The sequence below is a fragment of the Polyodon spathula genome, chromosome 1 (genome assembly GCF_017654505.1).
Source record: "Polyodon spathula isolate WHYD16114869_AA chromosome 1, ASM1765450v1, whole genome shotgun sequence".
Taxonomy (NCBI): Eukaryota; Metazoa; Chordata; class Actinopteri; order Acipenseriformes; family Polyodontidae; genus Polyodon; species Polyodon spathula.
Window position 1 is genome coordinate 69468719 of NC_054534.1, and position 18248 is coordinate 69486966.

General features: G+C 36.0%; 1 protein-coding gene across 9 annotated transcripts in view; it reads right to left on the bottom strand.

Moving 5' to 3' along the window:
• The window catches only part of LOC121321725 (collagen alpha-1(XXV) chain), a 201750-nt gene that overhangs the window by 6299 nt on the left and 177203 nt on the right, over positions 1 to 18248 (bottom strand). For 3 of the 9 annotated variants that reach the window (XM_041260871.1, XM_041260834.1, XM_041260816.1), the window contains 17 exons: positions 18083 to 18127; positions 16878 to 16922; positions 15657 to 15734; positions 14525 to 14548; positions 13232 to 13276; positions 11872 to 11916; positions 11700 to 11780; positions 11280 to 11342; positions 10197 to 10247; positions 9654 to 9680; positions 9022 to 9102; positions 6503 to 6538; positions 5696 to 5749; positions 5034 to 5087; positions 4655 to 4681; positions 2477 to 2530; positions 221 to 793 (listed from right to left, as the gene is read on the bottom strand). In XM_041260871.1, the coding sequence (XP_041116805.1) occupies positions 620 to 793; positions 2477 to 2530; positions 4655 to 4681; positions 5034 to 5087; positions 5696 to 5749; positions 6503 to 6538; positions 9022 to 9102; positions 9654 to 9680; positions 10197 to 10247; positions 11280 to 11342; positions 11700 to 11780; positions 11872 to 11916; positions 13232 to 13276; positions 14525 to 14548; positions 15657 to 15734; positions 16878 to 16922; positions 18083 to 18127 (984 nt within the window). In that variant the 3' untranslated portion in view covers positions 221 to 619. The other 6 variants (XM_041260863.1, XM_041260855.1, XM_041260825.1 and 3 more) reach the window with 6 other exon arrangements.

An 18248-nucleotide genomic window follows, 5' to 3' on the forward strand; every position in this document is an offset into this window, starting at 1 on the left:
AGAAATGTTATGTTCATTCATGCATAGGTCATGCATCAATGGAAATACAAGGCTGGCTGCTTGGCAAAGCCCTCTTTGTATTGTCAGGTAGGAAGAATGTGCATGCAGGGTTGGAAGGAAAGAGAATACTGTACCAATTGGCAGGGGGCATCCAGCCCATCCAGGCCAGGCTGACCTGGCTCCCCCTTTTCACCCTTAAATCCCCGGAATCCCTGTTTGTAAAGAGTAACTGGCATTGTTACTGAGAGAGGCATTAGTATGGCTCTTCAACGGGGCAGCAACACAGCATGTAGAGGAGCAATCCCTGGCATCACTGATTTAGACATCAGCCCTTCTAGTGAAATCTCAGCATTTGGTCAAACTTCAATTTTTGTGGGAGTGACTTAAAGTGCAAGACATTTATTATAGACAATGATTTTGTTTACAGTTTTGAAATGCATCTAGGAAGATATATAGTACTGGCATTTACTGGCACAGAGGAAATCACAGGTTACATTACTAAGATAATTACTCTGTAATTCTTGCCAGCTATTGCCTCATTAACACTTTGATCTTGTTTTGCTTTTGACTGCAGTCAGAGACCTCAATAAGGATGGATTAAAGATGGGCATATTCCAAATCAGTAAAGGCAGTGACTTGCTCCTCTCTTTGGTTCCATTGGTTTTGGATCATAACGAGATGAGTCTTTAGAGCATAGCTGACATACCAATGGGCAAGGTGCATCTAATCCAGGAGCACCCTGTTCTCCTTTCTCCCCTTTAGGCCCTTTTTTGGCCTTCTTTCCCTTTTCCCCCTGTGGACACAATGGTGTGATGAGAACAACATTTCTCTCTCTTCTTATAAAGGACACCTGCAGCAAATATCCATCAGGTACAATGAGGCAGAAAACGATTTGGGGCAGGTGGTGTTTGGAAATTGTAAGTAGGGGGGCAACAAATCTGGATGTCACATTCCCTTTAAAGAAAAGAAAATAATACATAAAAGGAAACAGGAATTTAGCCAGGTGTTTGCCTAAGCCATGAATAAGATACCTTTTTTTAAATTTTTTTTTTTATTTCTTTTAGTTTGGGTAGGGTTTACAGTCTTTTAGTATGGTACCAAAATGTATTTTTTATGCTACATGTACAGCAAAGCAGTTTCTCAATACAGATGGGCAATCAAAAATGTTCTTTCAATGTTAACATCACTGCTATCAAAGAAATCTTTAAAAGTAAGCAGGCAGCATGGACTTTGACCATGTATCACATAACTCAAAGCACATAGTGGTAAGCAGGTTTTAAAGGGCGTCCTCACTGTACTGTATGTGGGTTGGATTAAAGGAGATTTTGTCTTCAGTGTTTTAAGGAGACAGAGAATGTGTGATAAGATACAAGGACAGTTAAGCAGGGAAAGTGACTGAAAGCAAGATGACACAGGTTGTACTTTGAAGGAATTTTCTTCTTAAGAGAGAAGGGAAAGGGGGATTAGGAGGAAGCCAGTGTGTAAAGTTTATCAGAGGGCAGTAGGGAAGAGAAGGAGTAGCAGGGAACATGCCTCTGTCACAGAAAAAAGTAAAATGTTTGTATCCCTTTTTTTCCACGTGAAGAAAAGACTAACAAATGATAATGCGAGCAACAGCTTTCAAATTTCCAGAATATTTAAACGTGCAACATAAATTAGTTTTGCGCTTGTTGTTGTTACTTGCTTTGGGTATTCAGAGTTAATTCTTTTCAAAACACTCTCCAACTGCCAGCATTTCAGAACTGCTGCACTGCTCTCTTAATATGTTTACCGATGTACGCTTCAGCTGGAGAGAATGTTTGGTCATCAGCAAAAAAGGGATGATATCATTTCTAGAACTTTGGGTTAGTGTTCATTAATGTTTTTATAGTCAAGTTAGAGAAAATAAACAACATGCAACCTAAGCTAAAAGATCCATACTATTAAAAATAACTACAAATGAAAAACAAACAAAAAATCTATATAATAGGTTAGTAATATTAGGGTAGTAACATTAATATCCACTGTCAGGCACCAATGAACTAAATACATACCTGGGAATTAAAGGCTACTATAAGGTTCAGACACCTTTTCTCTCTTTACCATCAGTTCTTGCGCTTTGTTAAAAATCTGTACACAATCTTACCAATAGGGCTAAGTTAAACAAGAAACAATTGGCGCTAAACACCCATAGCCTTTGAATCATACATCATAAAACACCTCTGTAATAAACAGACATGAGTACTAAAAATGGAAGGCCAGGTTACCCTTCAAATGTCGCTTGTTTAACTGGTTTTCCATTAGATATTCCTGCATAAACAATCATTTATGTTAATAGCTACCTATTTATGTGGAACTTTTTTTTTTTTTTTTTTACAATCATAAAGTAATTAATAAATAATTGTGGGTGTGTTGTTGAGTCCAGTGGTACCTGACAGTGAAAAGTTCACTATCATGCAGATAGAAGAGCCTGTTCAATTAATATAACATGCTGCACCTTTTCTCCCCTTTCACCAGGATCTCCTTTCTCTCCCTTCAGGCCTGGTAATCCCTGAAAAACAACAACAGCCATGACAATACAGAGTACACAGTAACTTGTGAGTAATCAACATGTTTTGGAACTATATGTACAAAGGATTTTAACTCAAGCTATGATAATAATTAAAGCGATAACAAGTTGCTTTTGAAAATACAGAAAAAAACATTTTAATTTAAAATTTGATGATGACGAGTTATCAGGTTACAAAACAGTACTGTATCCGTTGTGAATGAATCGTTCTTTTAACACTAGAGCCGTTATACTCATAACTACACCCCCCCCCCCCCCCCCCCCCCCATTAAACAACATATTTAAATGAACAATTAAACATTAAAGGGTTTATTTTCTAGCTTACCACATATAAAGCAATACTTAAAAAAAAAAAAAAAAAAAAAAAAAAAAATATAATATATATATATATATATATATATATATATATATATATATATAAAATAAACATTTCAAAAGAAACTAGAAACTAGTGTGACAACAGGTATATGCACATACAGAACTGTAAAAATGAAACTAGTTTTTAATTTAAAATGAAAGTAATATATATTTTCTCTTGCGTCTGTCACTCGGTGCAGCACAGACTCCAAGCTGAGCTACTGCAGCCTGCTGCTTTGCAGTTTTCTCATCAAAATGTTTCTGCCGAAGCGCTGTGGCTAGCTTCAAGATGAAATCTCTCCTAATGATATTTTCCCAGGGGCATTCCTTGTATAAAATGAAGAATTGATGGCTGCCAGGTCCAGCAGAGATAACAACAGGCTTGTATATAAAAATAAAATAGAATATTGTAGGTTATATTCAGAATACAAACATGTATTATAAAAGGCGGTCAAAATGACTGCTCTAGCGGTTCTTGGTAGAGGGGATTATAATTTTTTTATTTTTGCGATCCTGCCTTTCAAAACGCCATCAAGGTATTTAATGCAGGTATTTAAGAAAAGTCAAGAATGAACAATAGCGTATTTTTCACACGCACAGAGTAAATAAAATTTAAAAAGTGAGAACCGTCAAAATGACAGCTGTGGCGGCTCTAATGTTAAGTGAAGTTCCTGTTCCTTTAGCCGAAGCATTTACAGTACAATGGGAAAAATCCATTTCACCACTAGGGTGTTCCCTTAGGCAAAGTGTTCTCTTAGCAGGTGTTCCTATATGATGAGACTACTGTATAGTTTTGAAAATTAGGCCCATTGATTGCAGTGTACAGTGGAAGTGCACAGTATTAATTCTGACCTCTTCTTTGCTCAACCTTTAAATTCGGATACTCTCAATAACAGTTAAAGAATGCAGCAGCCAAGTTTAATTGTAATTAACTGGTTTCTTATACATACAGTTGTAGTCAAAAGTTTACATAACCCAATGGTAATTTATAATTTCTAGAAATTTCTCATCAACAAATAATTAAAGGAACATTTATACTCTCTAAGAACAATCATCTACAATCCAGCATTTGAGACTTTTCTAGAATTAGGTCCTGCATTATCATGTTGAAGACAATACTATCATAGGAAAAAAATTTGCATTTTTGGAATTTTGCTTAAAAAAAACAAAAAAACTGAAATAAATAATTGTACATATCAATTTCTTGTAACTTTTTTCCTCATCCACAAAAGCAAAACTTTTTCTACAAAATATTTTTTCCTAAAATTCTTTGTTTTCTAGAAATTTCTTGAAATTGTACATTTCCACTGGGGTATGTAAACTTTGACTACAACTGTATGTATTATTATGTGACTTCTTTGTATAACCATTACCACTATAAAAAAAAAAAAAAAAGAATATCTAAGGCTATAAAAATATTACTGGGATCTAACAGGGTGGAGGCCATTTTCTTACCTATTATCCCCTTGCTGGGGATGCATATTATCATGCAGGTAGTTGTATTGCGGGCTTAATTTGTAAAGAAAGAGGTGCCGGAGCGCAAGCAATGACAATAACACCGCTCTTAAGAACCGCACATTTAAAATGGTTGCATGTACATGCTATATGTAACACTATAGAGGATTGCATATATATATATATGGAGAGAGAACTGCTCGTCCAGTTGTGCTGAAACTTGCTAAGGACATTCTTTCAGACAGACTATGGAGGCATTCTGTATATTATAAAAAGGACCCTCTGTATACTTACATCCAAGCCAGGTGCCCCCTCTGTGCCCTTAAAAAGAAAGAAAGAAACATTACCTTGTCAGAGGCTATAGCTGCAGTTACTCTAAAGCCACTTATGTAGGACTTCATAGCACAGACACAGCAGAATACACTGTACTAAGACTTGGCAACACATTTCCATGAGTAGTTTATAGTTCCTTATCTAAATATGACTGTCATAAAATATATACACCCAGTTTTTCATCTTGTTGGTTTCATGTCACAGCCATAAAACACGCTTACTTTAACTTTCTTCAGAACAAAAAAAAAAAAAACGAACTTCTAATTTAGAGTATAGTATATCTTTGAACAATGTACTGTGTGTACAGTAGGTAAGCAAATCTACATCAGTTAATACTTACAGGTAATCCATATGGTCCTCTTGGCCCAGGTTCACCAGCTGGTCCCCTTTCACCCTTAGAAAACACAATGGAAACACACTCAGTTAGAACTTTCTACAGAACACAAGGAAGTACAGTAGATTTACAAGCCATCCGTCACTGGATAAGAGGCTGCTTATGTTCTCTGATATTGCTGACTTCTGACTTTTCCAAGAAACAAGCCATAAGTTGACTTTTTACAACAGTTTCTTTCTGAGTAGTTTTTAAAATATCTCTCTCTCTCTCTCTCTCTCTCTCTCTCTCTCTATCTATATATATATATATATATATATATATATATATATATAAAGTATTTATTGTTAACTGTTTCTGAAACATTAGACTACAACAAGAATAGATGTGAAGAGAAAGTTAAAGTTTTGTGACTTGGATCTGTATCACACAATGTATAAATGAAATACATTAGGCCAGCACTGTTATAAAGTGTCCTGCTATCATGTTCAGTAATATAATTTGGTGTCTGTAATGTCATATTCTAACCATTTTCAAATGTTCCCTATAGTAGTTTATAGAGTCTCTTTACCACCTTAACTGTTACTTTTACAGTTCATCAAGTCAAGATGCATGGATAGCCCTTCAGGAACACCTTGAGAAGGGACGAAGGATGGATTTCCTGTACTTACTCTGTCACCTTTTGGGCCAGCCGGGCCTGAAGGACCTACTGGACCATCCATACCCTGTGAATTGAACATAGTCCAGTTAATGTTGTTGCATGCCATTTTAAACAGTTCAAATGACTTGTGATGCTCAATAATAGTAGAACTACCTATTACTGATATATACAACATTAAGTAACATAAGGTTTACTAAACTTTTACTAATAACAACCCATACATCATTTCATCAGAACTGGACAAGCTGTTCCCAGGATATAACTTCCAATAACTTCAAAGTTCAGCTACTGTATCATGTGACAATGCCTTGAAAAAATACTGTAGGTCACAATGATCTATATTTACACTGTGCAGAACAACTTCAGATAGATCCACCAATAAGGGGCAGGCTTCTGTGGGCCTAAAACCTGGACTCTCAAAACATGTTCCTAATAGTGGCTAATTTTAATAATGCCATTATTTATGACTCCTTGGGGTGTATTAAACTGATCCAAACAGTGGAGAATCTAAATACCACAGCCATGTAAAATCAGACATGTGTTGGGACAAAACTGAGAGGTGTTAGTTCTCATAAGATGCCAGATGGTGGTATTCATATATGTCACTGTTCAGATTCATTGAATACATCTCTTATGTTTGTTCTGAAATTTCCCTGTTCAGTTGGCAAAAACATAATCACACAAAGAGTTTTATCTTCTAAGCTTTTTATCTAATCCAGGTATCACTTTCCAATGTTAAATACTTAAAAGAAAGGAGAGAGCAAGTGGCGAGGATGGCATTCAAAGGAGTGCAGAAGGTGCAACTTAAGGAACTCACCCTGGGTCCTGGCTTGCCATCTAAGCCAGACGCTCCCTGTGTGGTTATGAGGGTAACATGAGTGAGATGAATATGGGATTAGTACACATTGAAACAATGAAATGGACACAATTATAGACACGGTTATTCAAAAGTGTTTATTGGGATGGGGCACATTCTCTTAAAACACACTTATGGTTTACAGTTAAAATTTCAGTTACAGATACAACATTAAATCTACTGTGACTGTCAATTACATTAGGTTTTGCATCACTCCTCAATTAGCACATATTAAGAGGGCACAAATAAGTATTTGATATGTGTCATGTATTGAGCAGAATAATCTAGTTATATAGTTTTATAGAGTAAGTGGGTGAGAATTTAATATGTTGTTTTAAGTCATTGCGTTTGGGGCATTTACATGCATTAAATGTAAATGCATGGCACTACTTCACAACTATGTTATTTATATAAACAAATAACATTAAGCTATATATTGTATATCTACACTTTTTAGACAGATTTTACTGGGTTTCAAAGTTCTTTCAGCTCACACAGCAAACATGCAGATGCAAGTAAATGTTTATATAGTACAGGACTGTCTTAAATAAAAAATGATGGGGGGATTTTCAAAAATTTGTAATTGATAACTCCAGTGTTAATGAACAAATCGGTATGTAGCACTGATTTTGGCATTTTCAAATGGTCGTCATGCCTATTATTACATTTTAATGTGATTTCTGAAATTATGTTGATTTCTGAAATAATGTTAATAGCTTAACGAGCAGTGCTTCTTACAACTATTTAAAAAGAAATCTATGTTAATTGTCATAATTTATCAGGAGTTAATTTGCACTTGGAAAATGAGGGTTTTACTTAAAGAAAAAGTATATAACTCACCTTGAAACAGTATTTAAGTTCTTTGGTGATCAAAAAACAAAAAACAAAAGACAGAATAAACTAACTACAGTATGGGTTTGCTGGGAGTGGCTGCAGATACAGCAGCAAATTTAATTTGAGTTTAAGTGCGAGCCAGAGATGAACAGACGCTGGCTGCGACGCCGACGATACACAGAGAGAATGTACCGGATCAGGGTTAATGCCTTAGATTTACTAGATGACGATCTAAAAACTTGATTGCTTCTGTATAGGGCATTTTATTGATCTCTGTCAGACTCCGCGAGAGGACCTTAAATTGTCTACAAAAAGGGTCCATGCCGTAATCCCCATTACTACCAAGAAATTATCAGTGCAACTGTAGTCTGAACTCTGGATACATACATTATGTGACAGCTGACCTCTACTGTAGGTTTTATATTAATTACACAAATAAAAAGAGTAAATAATTACATCTTAGTATAGAAAATGGCATTCTATTTACAATAAAGTGTCCTTACACTTGATTGTGGATTTGCAATGCGTCCTTGTTAGGGAGTTCTATTGTAATTTTAAAAGCTCAATAAATAGATAATTAAATGTTACATACATGGTATACATGTATAATAACTAACAACTACAAACACAAACAGCACTTCAAATGTATTTATTTATAGCCTACAATCGTACTAAAATACATACAAAAGTAGATGTCAACATAAGAAAATAAATTCTAACCAGGCCTACTTAATGGCTCCAAACAACATTGTAAAATTCACATTAATAGAGCTGTATATAATAATCTGTGGCAAAATATCCCCCGGAATGAGTGTAAATGACTAGTGGAGTTTACACACACCAGATAATCTGAAATTAGTATTTTATATGTGAAGTGTTTTAAATACATGTATATTCTGGATGACAAAATGCACAATTTTAAATGAAGTTCACAAATTATACACAAAATAGATATTCATTATTTTTTATTTCCATTTCCCTGTACGCTAGTAGTTTCAATAACAGCGAATTATGCTTCCATTCACTTTCCTTGATTTCGTTAACATGCAGTTCCCCTTATCTAGTTGTTGAGACAGGAAGTGATGTATACGACCTGCAACAATTAGACTTTAACAAAAAATGCGATCATTAATGACCTCATCAACTCAATTTGAAAGCATTAACGGATTGATTTTATTAATAAATTCTGTTAGAATATCACTTGCTACTAAAGTTGTCGTTGCTATACAGCGAGTTTGATACAATAACACTGTTTTTTGAAAATCCCCCCAATCTGTCTAAAAATGCAAAACTTGCACTATGTCTACAAATAAGAAATTTATCATCAGATAAAAGATTATAAGGTGAATATTCTTACAAACTGTAAGAGACTTGTCGGAGAATTGTTAGAAGTGCTGGCAAGGCAGGGATGTCATGAGAGTAATCATGTAGACAAATAATAAATGAAAACAAAACAAACAATGGATGAACGTTACTACATTATACAAAGGAAAATATGGCATGTTACTGAATGAGGTTTAGCACCGGTACAATGATGGGGGATGGGGGGTGGGGCCTTAGTTACCGAGTAAACCAGAGTTTTGTGGCAGCTGATGAAAATAATAAAATGTATGTGATTGGCATTGAAAATCTTTTACTGTACTTACTGGGAGACCAAGGGGTCCTCTGTCACCCTTATGCCCTGGCTCACCCTTCACTCCTTTAACACCATGCAACCCTGGTTCACCCTAAAGGTAAAAGCAAAGTTCGACCTTGTGTACTACAAATACTGTTAAACTTCAGATAGTTAAGTCATCTTGGAACCCAATGCATTTTCCAGTACATGCAATGAAAAAAGGCTATGGCAAGCCACAATAAAATTGTAGGATAGGTTCTTTAAATGTAGGTAAACATAACAGTGGCACTATAGTGTATGAGTTTGATTTTTAATTAAGTCAGTGTTAAAGGTTTTGTGTTAATCATCAAATATCTATTTTCCTTGAACGTACTGGAACTGTGCAGTGAATTATTTAATGATATTATTACAGTACTTTTAAACCACGAAGCTCAGAAGTAAAGCGATGGGTTTATAATTGTTCTGTTTATTCTGATTTGTAAAGAAAAAAAGTGTTTCATGTTTTTTTTTTTTTTAAACCGCTGAGCTTATATGTTTAAAAGTGACCCATTCACGTTAACTTTATTAGTCACAGACAAATGGACTGGTGCATGCAGAATTAATAACAGCAATAAACACAGAGGATGCAACATAATCCACTGTATTTGTTATTAAAAAAATTACCTTGGGTCCAGGTAAACCATTAGGTCCCTGCAAGAACACAATGCAAAAGGCAAATTAGTAAAAATCACCTAACAAGAATTTGTGATAACTAGCTGAACCAGTTTTAAAATACACATTCCATGAAAAATAGGGCAACTCCCCAGCACTTTAAACTGCACACCTGCCACCAGAACCATAATTGAACTACAATTATGTTCATACACCCAACACACACTGGAATTCCACATTACAGTTTGCTTCCATGAAAACAAGCACCTGAGCCCTGCACCATTTCAACAACAAATCCTATTGAAGAAGATGAGGGAACAGTTCCCTCCTCAGTCTCCATCTCATTTGAGACTGCTGATAAAAAGGTATAATAAGGTACCCAGTGGCAATTGTGCCAAACTGCGTGGTGGACAACTAATCAATAATAGTCTGGTTGAGGTCGCCAAACCAGGCTAGTACATCGACTCTTCACTAAAGCTGGTTCGAGGGTGACAGTAATGAGGTTGCATGTAGAATTGAACAAACAGTATATCCCCTGCATGCCTGAACACTCACCATTGGGCCTGGTAAGCCATGGGGGCCAGGCGCTCCAGGAGGACCAATAAGCTGTGTGAAACACATAGAATGATTTACTGCTCTTAAAAATCATTACCACCCACAGAGAATGGTTCCCTTTCATGTGTGTTAAAAACATTTAAAACAGGTCACTTAACTTTTAGCTACTAAACTGGAAAAAATACTATTTGTCTGTTTCAATTATTCCTTTTCTTATGACTATCTCATCTGTAGCAGATTTTACAAGTTGAATTCTGTACATTACTTAATGAAGGAACCAAACAGGATAACAGGATCAACCAACGATCATTGGGGTGCAGTTTTGCAATATGAAGAACTTGTGAAAGGTGAAAGAAAGGACAGAATGTTTCATCACACCCTTAGGTTGAGTCAGAGCTAGATGACTGGGGACAGAAGAAGGGTAGAAGGAGAAGTGCTATGTTTGCTTAACCATAAAATGCTTGCTTAATCTTAACTGGTTTCTGAAATGAATATATCAAATGCAACGGGGGGGAGTGTGTGTGTGGGGGGGGGGGGGGGGTTTAGGCATGCCAAATTCTGATAGGAGCAGGGGATTTTATGTAGAAACTATATAGCCCATGTACATGCTTTACCCCTGCAGAATACACTAGTTACTGATGAAGTGACTGTTATTCTCCAGAGAGCTCTGTATTTTGATGACCACTGCAATAAACCTTTGATGCAACGATCGGTGTGATTGACTGTCTCTGATCATCTCTGCACTTCATTTTGCAACCCTACACTTAACATATAGATTATTAAAGGATAGTTAGACACTGATAATAAACAGCGTTATTACTAGCGCTGAGTGATACAAATAACTAAAAATGACAAACTGAAAAAAAGTCTTGAGATATATATATATATTGGAGCAATGATATTCTTATTATCCCAGCATGAGCTTTAAGTGAACAGCAATGCTTTCAAGTTAGACAGTGCAATATTACTCTACTGTTCCCGCCCATACACCATAACATTTAAGGGTGGGCAATGAGTTTTTAGATTTGTTTTTATCCATAGCCCCCAAAAGCAACTAAAGGAAAGATCGCATCCATCACTTACAGATTGACCTTGAGGACCAGGTAAACCAGAATCTCCCTTTTCTGCTTTCATGCCATTAGCGCCCTGCAACACAAGTAAACCAGTTTACTTTAAACCAGGTCCCACTTAGTTTGTAGCTGAACGCTCTGCTAAGAGCCCAGACATGAACCCAAGAAAACTTTCTGTAGAATTAATGCAGAATACCACACTGGTAGGCCACAGGGACTAATGGATGCGCTTAGACACAATAAAGCGAGTTACATTATTTTCCAGTGGTTTGATAAATGGAGTACAATATTAAGGTGGTGTTATTATCTCCACCTCTCCTTGACTGACATTTACTGTTCCTGTTATCTCTTGTACTCGCATGTTTTTTTTTTTACTTTCTTGTGAGACAGATATGTACACCACAACAAAAATGAACTTCTCAAATGCACTTACTGGCAATCCAGGTAGACCTATTTCTCCTTTCTCTCCTGACATGCCTGGGATACCCATGTCACCTTTTGAGCCTTTGGGACCCTGAAATATTAATCACAGAATCATATTAGATTCAAACATCATCAATAACACTACATTTGCTTGCATTTGACATTGATTCAGAGTATCATACCTGCTCACCATCCAGCCCAGGCTTCCCTTGGGCTCCTGTCTCTCCCTGTAATCAAGACAATCACATGATATGATATGGCCTAATGGTATCGATAATACATTTATCATGTAACGGCCCTGTGGCAAAGTGCCCCTCCCCTAGGCTATTTATTTGTGTTGTATGCTACGTGTAGTGTGTTAATGTTGGTGTATAGTCATTGGTACACGGGATATAAATGGGTCTGTGTAACACAAGCGTTTAAAATGTATATTTGTATTTAGGCACGAGGATTGCACAGCACTTCATGTGCAAGTAAAATGCAATAATATGTGAGCACGGGGAATTGCACTTTCATTAATTCGTGTGCAGTTGTACCGAGACTCCATTTGAACGACTGATTAGCAATCGGGTCTCAGTACAGCTGCATAAAAGCAGCATGTTTTCACTCACTTGGGGTTGTGTGTTCGGTGAATGGAGAACGGGATTGGAGGCGGAGGTAACAGTAGTTATAATAGAAGCTCACCGTGTTTGTCTGTGTGGTTCGTTTTTGTTTGTCACTTTGTTTTGGCTGCCAGTGCCGTGTCCTGTGTTTTGTTTGTCTTTACAACCTTTTATTTTCTGTCCGTTCAATTATTAAATGCTGAGCACAGCTCAGCTTCATCTAAATTCCACCTCTCTGTTAATTTTGTGTTGGTTCCTGTTTCTGGTCTGACGTCACCCACTGCAGCTGTCTTTGTGACAGGCCCTTATTAAGGTTTACAATAGTAACAGCCTAGCAAAGTGTAATAAAGCATGGTGAAAGCGTGATAAAAAGGTATGATAAAGTATATTAATAAACATGGCAAACAGCAGTAAATTATGGTAAATGCACAGTATAACCATGAGGAAAGCATGGTAAAACTGTAAAAAATGCTTTGCAGACTAGCTAACTAACTACAGGTTAAATAGATGTCACTGTAAACAGGTTTACAAAGGAAATACCAAAGTCAATTACCATATTAGCTTTTCATTTTATGGAGTGAAATATATAAATATAAAGAATGTTACCTCAATCCAAAAAATAATGTTTTTAATTTGAAATTATAGATATATAATTATATATATAATATATATATATATAATATATATTATATATATATATATATATATATATATATATATATATATATATTTTTTTTACATACAGTATAATAGGATCATTGTAATAAAAACTTGGTTAGCTGGTATAACTTTTGCAGTTGACCCTCTGTGTGTGCCCTCACCTTCTCAGTGTTGTACTACACTGTAATGACCACTGACCAGAGTTATGTTGTTTAATTGGTTTCTAACAGCCATAGGCTCTAAAAGCTTCATTTCCCAATGTACAACGATGCTTGGTCACCTTTATTCCTTGCTGCCCTGGCAGTCCTGGTGGTCCTGGGGGACCCTAGTTATGAAACAAACAAGATGCATTAATATAACTATTCAGATTTCTGTAGTGAATTTGCATAGTACTGTAGACACTTACAAGTGACAGCAGACACAATAAACTACACAATTAAGGCATTATTTATTGACAAATATTTAATGGGTGGAAAAATTGACAGTGAAAGCAAAACATACAACAACCCCATTGTAATCATGCCTATGCCTACTTGCCCAAAACAAGTGAAATACAAAAGTTCAGGACAACCCCATGAGTGAATAAGAATGTATTGAATTTAGCTGCCAACCAGCTTGGCTGAGGGGGCTAATTTATAGCTTTTGGATGAGGCATTTCTGCTTGTTTGTTCTGCTTTGGCAGAAGAGACAGTGGGTTGGGAATGCACATGCAACACAATGGTGTGTTACTGGGTTATGTTTATGGGTTACTAGTTACTTAGTGATGTATTGAATGTTATATGCTGTCTATCCAATTTAAGATACTTTTCCACAAGATTATTTTGTTGATTATCAATCACAAATATAACACTAAATTGCCCTGAGTAGCATGCAATAAATGCTGATTTGATTGATTGTTTTAACACTGTGGTTCTTGGCCATTGGCCCAGACTAACTCCAGTTATCAATCCAATCAAGCATAGCTGGATTGATCTAAAAAAAGGGGGTGAAAAGAAGACATTGTCCCCTTCAAGTATTGGGCAGCTGAAACTGATCAATTAAGAACAGCGTCAAAATATATCCACAGGACTTGTGCAAAAAGCTTGTACGTGCCATGACAAAATTGTCATTTAGAAGTTATGATGAAGTCAAAGCAGGTCATACCAAATTACTAAGTAATTGGATGACACTGAACGTACTACAGATATTATTCTTCCTTTCCATTTTTGAACTAATGATAACAGAAATATGCATGGTCAATGACAATTTAATAAGAAATGTAGTACATTCAGATAAACAATTAATTGAAATAGTATCTAATACTTAGAAGCACTACTATTTATATAGACAAACTTTACTCATAATGATTCATGTTACAAAGTGCCAATTCTACACAAAATGGCACAGATCTTAATTTGGTTGCTGACATCTCATATGCTGCTAATTTCCTATCCAGGACAGATTGCTACTGTATGTTTTTGTAAGTACAGTAAACTTTGCATTCTGCTTACATAATGAGAACATAGAATGTACCATGCAGTACAAAGGTAAAACACTAAAAACATCACTCATGCAGCTTGAGTATGTGAATTACCGTGACTGTTAGAGTGGTAATCCTCTGTTGGCAAAATGTAATAGTGAAAGATGAGATTACAATTTACACATCAATATATCTATTTGTTTTAACATGTCCCATAAAAGCATCCACATAACTGTTTTTTTAATGTATTAACTGTACCATGGACTATTTGATTATTATGCTGCTGCATGTAATAAAAACTCCCTTAGATCGGTCTGAGAAAACACTTTTTTCAGGGGTGCATAACTAACAGCTGTTATAGATCACCCACATTGTTATTGGTGTGTGAGTTGCATGGAATAATAATATATACCTTCTCAATGCACATAACATTATTTTGTATCTGTTTATTATTCCATGATATGTGTTTTTAATCATGAAGTGCATTATTATTTTTTTTTCATTATAGAAATCCACCTTGCTCAAAACTGCTCAGGTAAAATATGTTGATGACTTTATTACACATGTCAAACATACATTAGTGCAGAAACGGTAAAAAGGGATAATTAAGGACACGCATTATGGGATATTTAACAGATTATACAGGAAATATTATGCCGATACCAATTTGCACAGGCCCCTCAAACGCACTTATTGTTCCCCTGTAAGACAGGGTGAGTGAAGCAGTTATCCAGCTTGCAGAAATCTACCAAGCATTGGCTGTTAACTTGAAACCGGAGGCTAGCTTTACTACTGTAGACACCTGATACTTGCTGATATGCACAGTGAAATTATTTATCTGGAGGTTGCCTTTCACATTTAATTATTAAACGTTGAAAGTCAGAGTCATTTTTTTATAACTATCATAGCTGGAAATTTTTACTTTTTTGCCTATAAATAAAAATATTGCCCCTACCTTTTTTTTTTTTTTTTTTTTTTTATAAAATTGGACAAATATTTATTTCCGAATGAGGAGAAGCAAGACCTTTTTAGAGTCTGCCAAGTACCATCATTTATTAATTTGTTTCTCAAGGCTTTTGACGCAAAATGTGTAGGTCTGATGGGTTATTAGCATTGGCTATTTCACATAACACACTGCATCCTTTGAGACTGATGCACAGCAAGGATTTTAGTACTTTTGGATGTCTGCTCAGTGGTTGCAGGCGAAGGACAGGTCATGATAATGGCTATCCTTATTTATGCATACCTGCAGTGCTTCATGGATGTTTCCATTATAATCAATTATCTCTGTGGCTCCTTGGTCACCCTTTTGCCCCGGTGGACCCTGTTTTGTAGCATTAAAAGATTGAAAAAAAAAACTATTATGTGACAATTCAGGTAAAATAAACACAAACATTTTACCATCTTGTGTCAGTTTCATGTATCAAAAAATCTAAACACGTTGACCTCTAAAGTAAAGGTACTGTACAGTTATGGCCAAAAGTTTAGCATCACCCTATAGAATTATTTAATTTTGCTTCATAAAGTCAAATGAAACCGGCTGAATAAAGATTAACATATTGAATTACATAGCACTTTGTAGTTTTCCATATACTTATTGAAAAACATATTGAAAAATATGTACTTTTTTGAAATCTAACATGAAATACTGTGCTACTATTATGGCGTCCTGTTGACTGTTGCGATAGTTCTTTGATTACACTGTGTTAAATAAAAAATCTAAATGATCTAGTTTTTATTTAAAATTATCTCTCAATCCTAAAATTCCATGTTATGCAAAACTTTTAGCCATAGCTGTAGTAGTAGGCGTTTTAGCGAGTTGGCTTATGACTCAGTGTTGGTAATTCTCCTATTGTATCATTGCGCTAAGGTTTGGCATACATTTCTCTATTTAATAAACATCAAAATAAAAAAAGACAGTACACGTCAAAAGTAATCAATCAAAAACACTTTTATTATATTAACTGTAAGTGCTGCAACTTTTTGTCATATAAATATAGTTAATAAATAGAATAACTTTGTCAAATGACCATTTTGATGAATCCCACATACAGTGGACTTGCCATCAGTAATGACCTTAATGTAAAGGTCTTTAAATGGTCTCCTGAACAGTTGGTTGATGTACTGTGTAGATACCCATTAATGGGCTGTAGCTTTGAGTGATTAACATTGCTCTAGTCATACTCTAATCTTACTAGGGGAAACACTGCCCTCAGAAGGCTAAAGGCAGTCATTGACTTTTCTTTCAAAGCAAACATTCCTCACTCTGAGTCAGAAAACATACAACAGAGTTCTGATAGCTTAGGCTGCAGTAACTGACCTTTAGTCTTGTCGGTGCTGCAGCAAACTATTTCAGTAACTATCAAAACACTGCTTTAGCCTTTGTACTGTAGTTCTGACGTGAAGAAGGGCCACTGGGCACTGAATTGATGTGATAAGCAAAAGACTGATATAATTATCAACTTACCCTGGGCCCCATGGCTCCTAATTTACCAGTCTCTCCAGAATCACCCTGTAACACAAAAAACAAGGGGCAGCTGTCAGACATGGATATTTCTTAATATATTAATTAGAGGGTGTGGCGGAGTGCACCCTGCACCTGTGCGTATTTTGTGTTTGTATTATGTATTACTGTGTCATGAATTCAATGTTTTTCGTGCACTGTTGTTTTAGGTCGGCACAGAAGGGTTAATTGCCTTCCCTGCCAAATCACTTCACATGCAGAACATGCCTGAACCCAATTAACAAGCAATCGAGCTCGGGCACAGCTGCATAAAAGAGGCAGGGAGTCTAGGCTCTGTTAAGGGCTTAAGAACGAGAGAGACGCGAGTTAAAAAGAAAGATAAACAATTGTTATTTGTGCTGGATTTGGACCAGCACGATACTTGTTTGTTCACTGTTTGTTTTGTAGCTGTTTTGTCTGTTTGTTTTGGCAACCATGCCTTTTGTTTTGAGCTCAAGTGTTTTTGTTGTGTTTAAATGTTTTTATTTATTATTAAGACATGCCTCAGCACTTCACTCCCAGTACAGTATCTGTCTCTTCCTGGTCTGATGTCACCAAAGGCATCCATATGACATAGGGAGAGTAAAGTGCAGAGGAAACTTCTCTTGAAAGATGATAAGCTACAAGCTGAAAACAAATACACTTACACTTTATTAATATGCTTGTTTTTTTCTTCTATTGATTGATCTGTCAACGTTTAAATGTGAAAAAAATAAAAGAAACATACACAATATCATGTTCTTGAAGCACTGGTGCTGAAACGCATAGGAAGTTAAGATACTTCTAACTCGAGATAACCTGCACATGCACTGATGGCTTCAAATCTCTAGCCAACTGAGAACAATTCATTAGACTAGAAATCAATCAGGAAATTGAAGCAGGAACCAGCCTTAACTTGAATGCATTCTAACGCTGCTTTCAGAAACAGTGTTTAATCCCACAATGCATCATGGTTTTGATAAACCTGCTGCTTAGCCTTGGAAATTGTTTGTTTAACGACTGAGCAATTATTCACCATCTACCTAAAGCTTTTACACATATACACTGTATACAGTACTGTTGTTTAACGGAAAACAGCTTTGCACCTGATAGGGTCACTTGTATTTATTAACATATAAGAGTAGCTGGACTCACAAATACTCAGGTAAAGACCAATAGTGAAAACTGACCTTTGACCCCTTGGGGCCTGTGGCTCCAGCCTCCCCAGGAACCCCCTGCAGCAGTGAGGAGAGGAAAATAAGCAACAGGGAAACACAGGGACGAGAACGGAGGTTTAAAACTACAGACAGGTGATTCAGGAATAGCCTTATGAAAAATAATGACCTCTATACCATA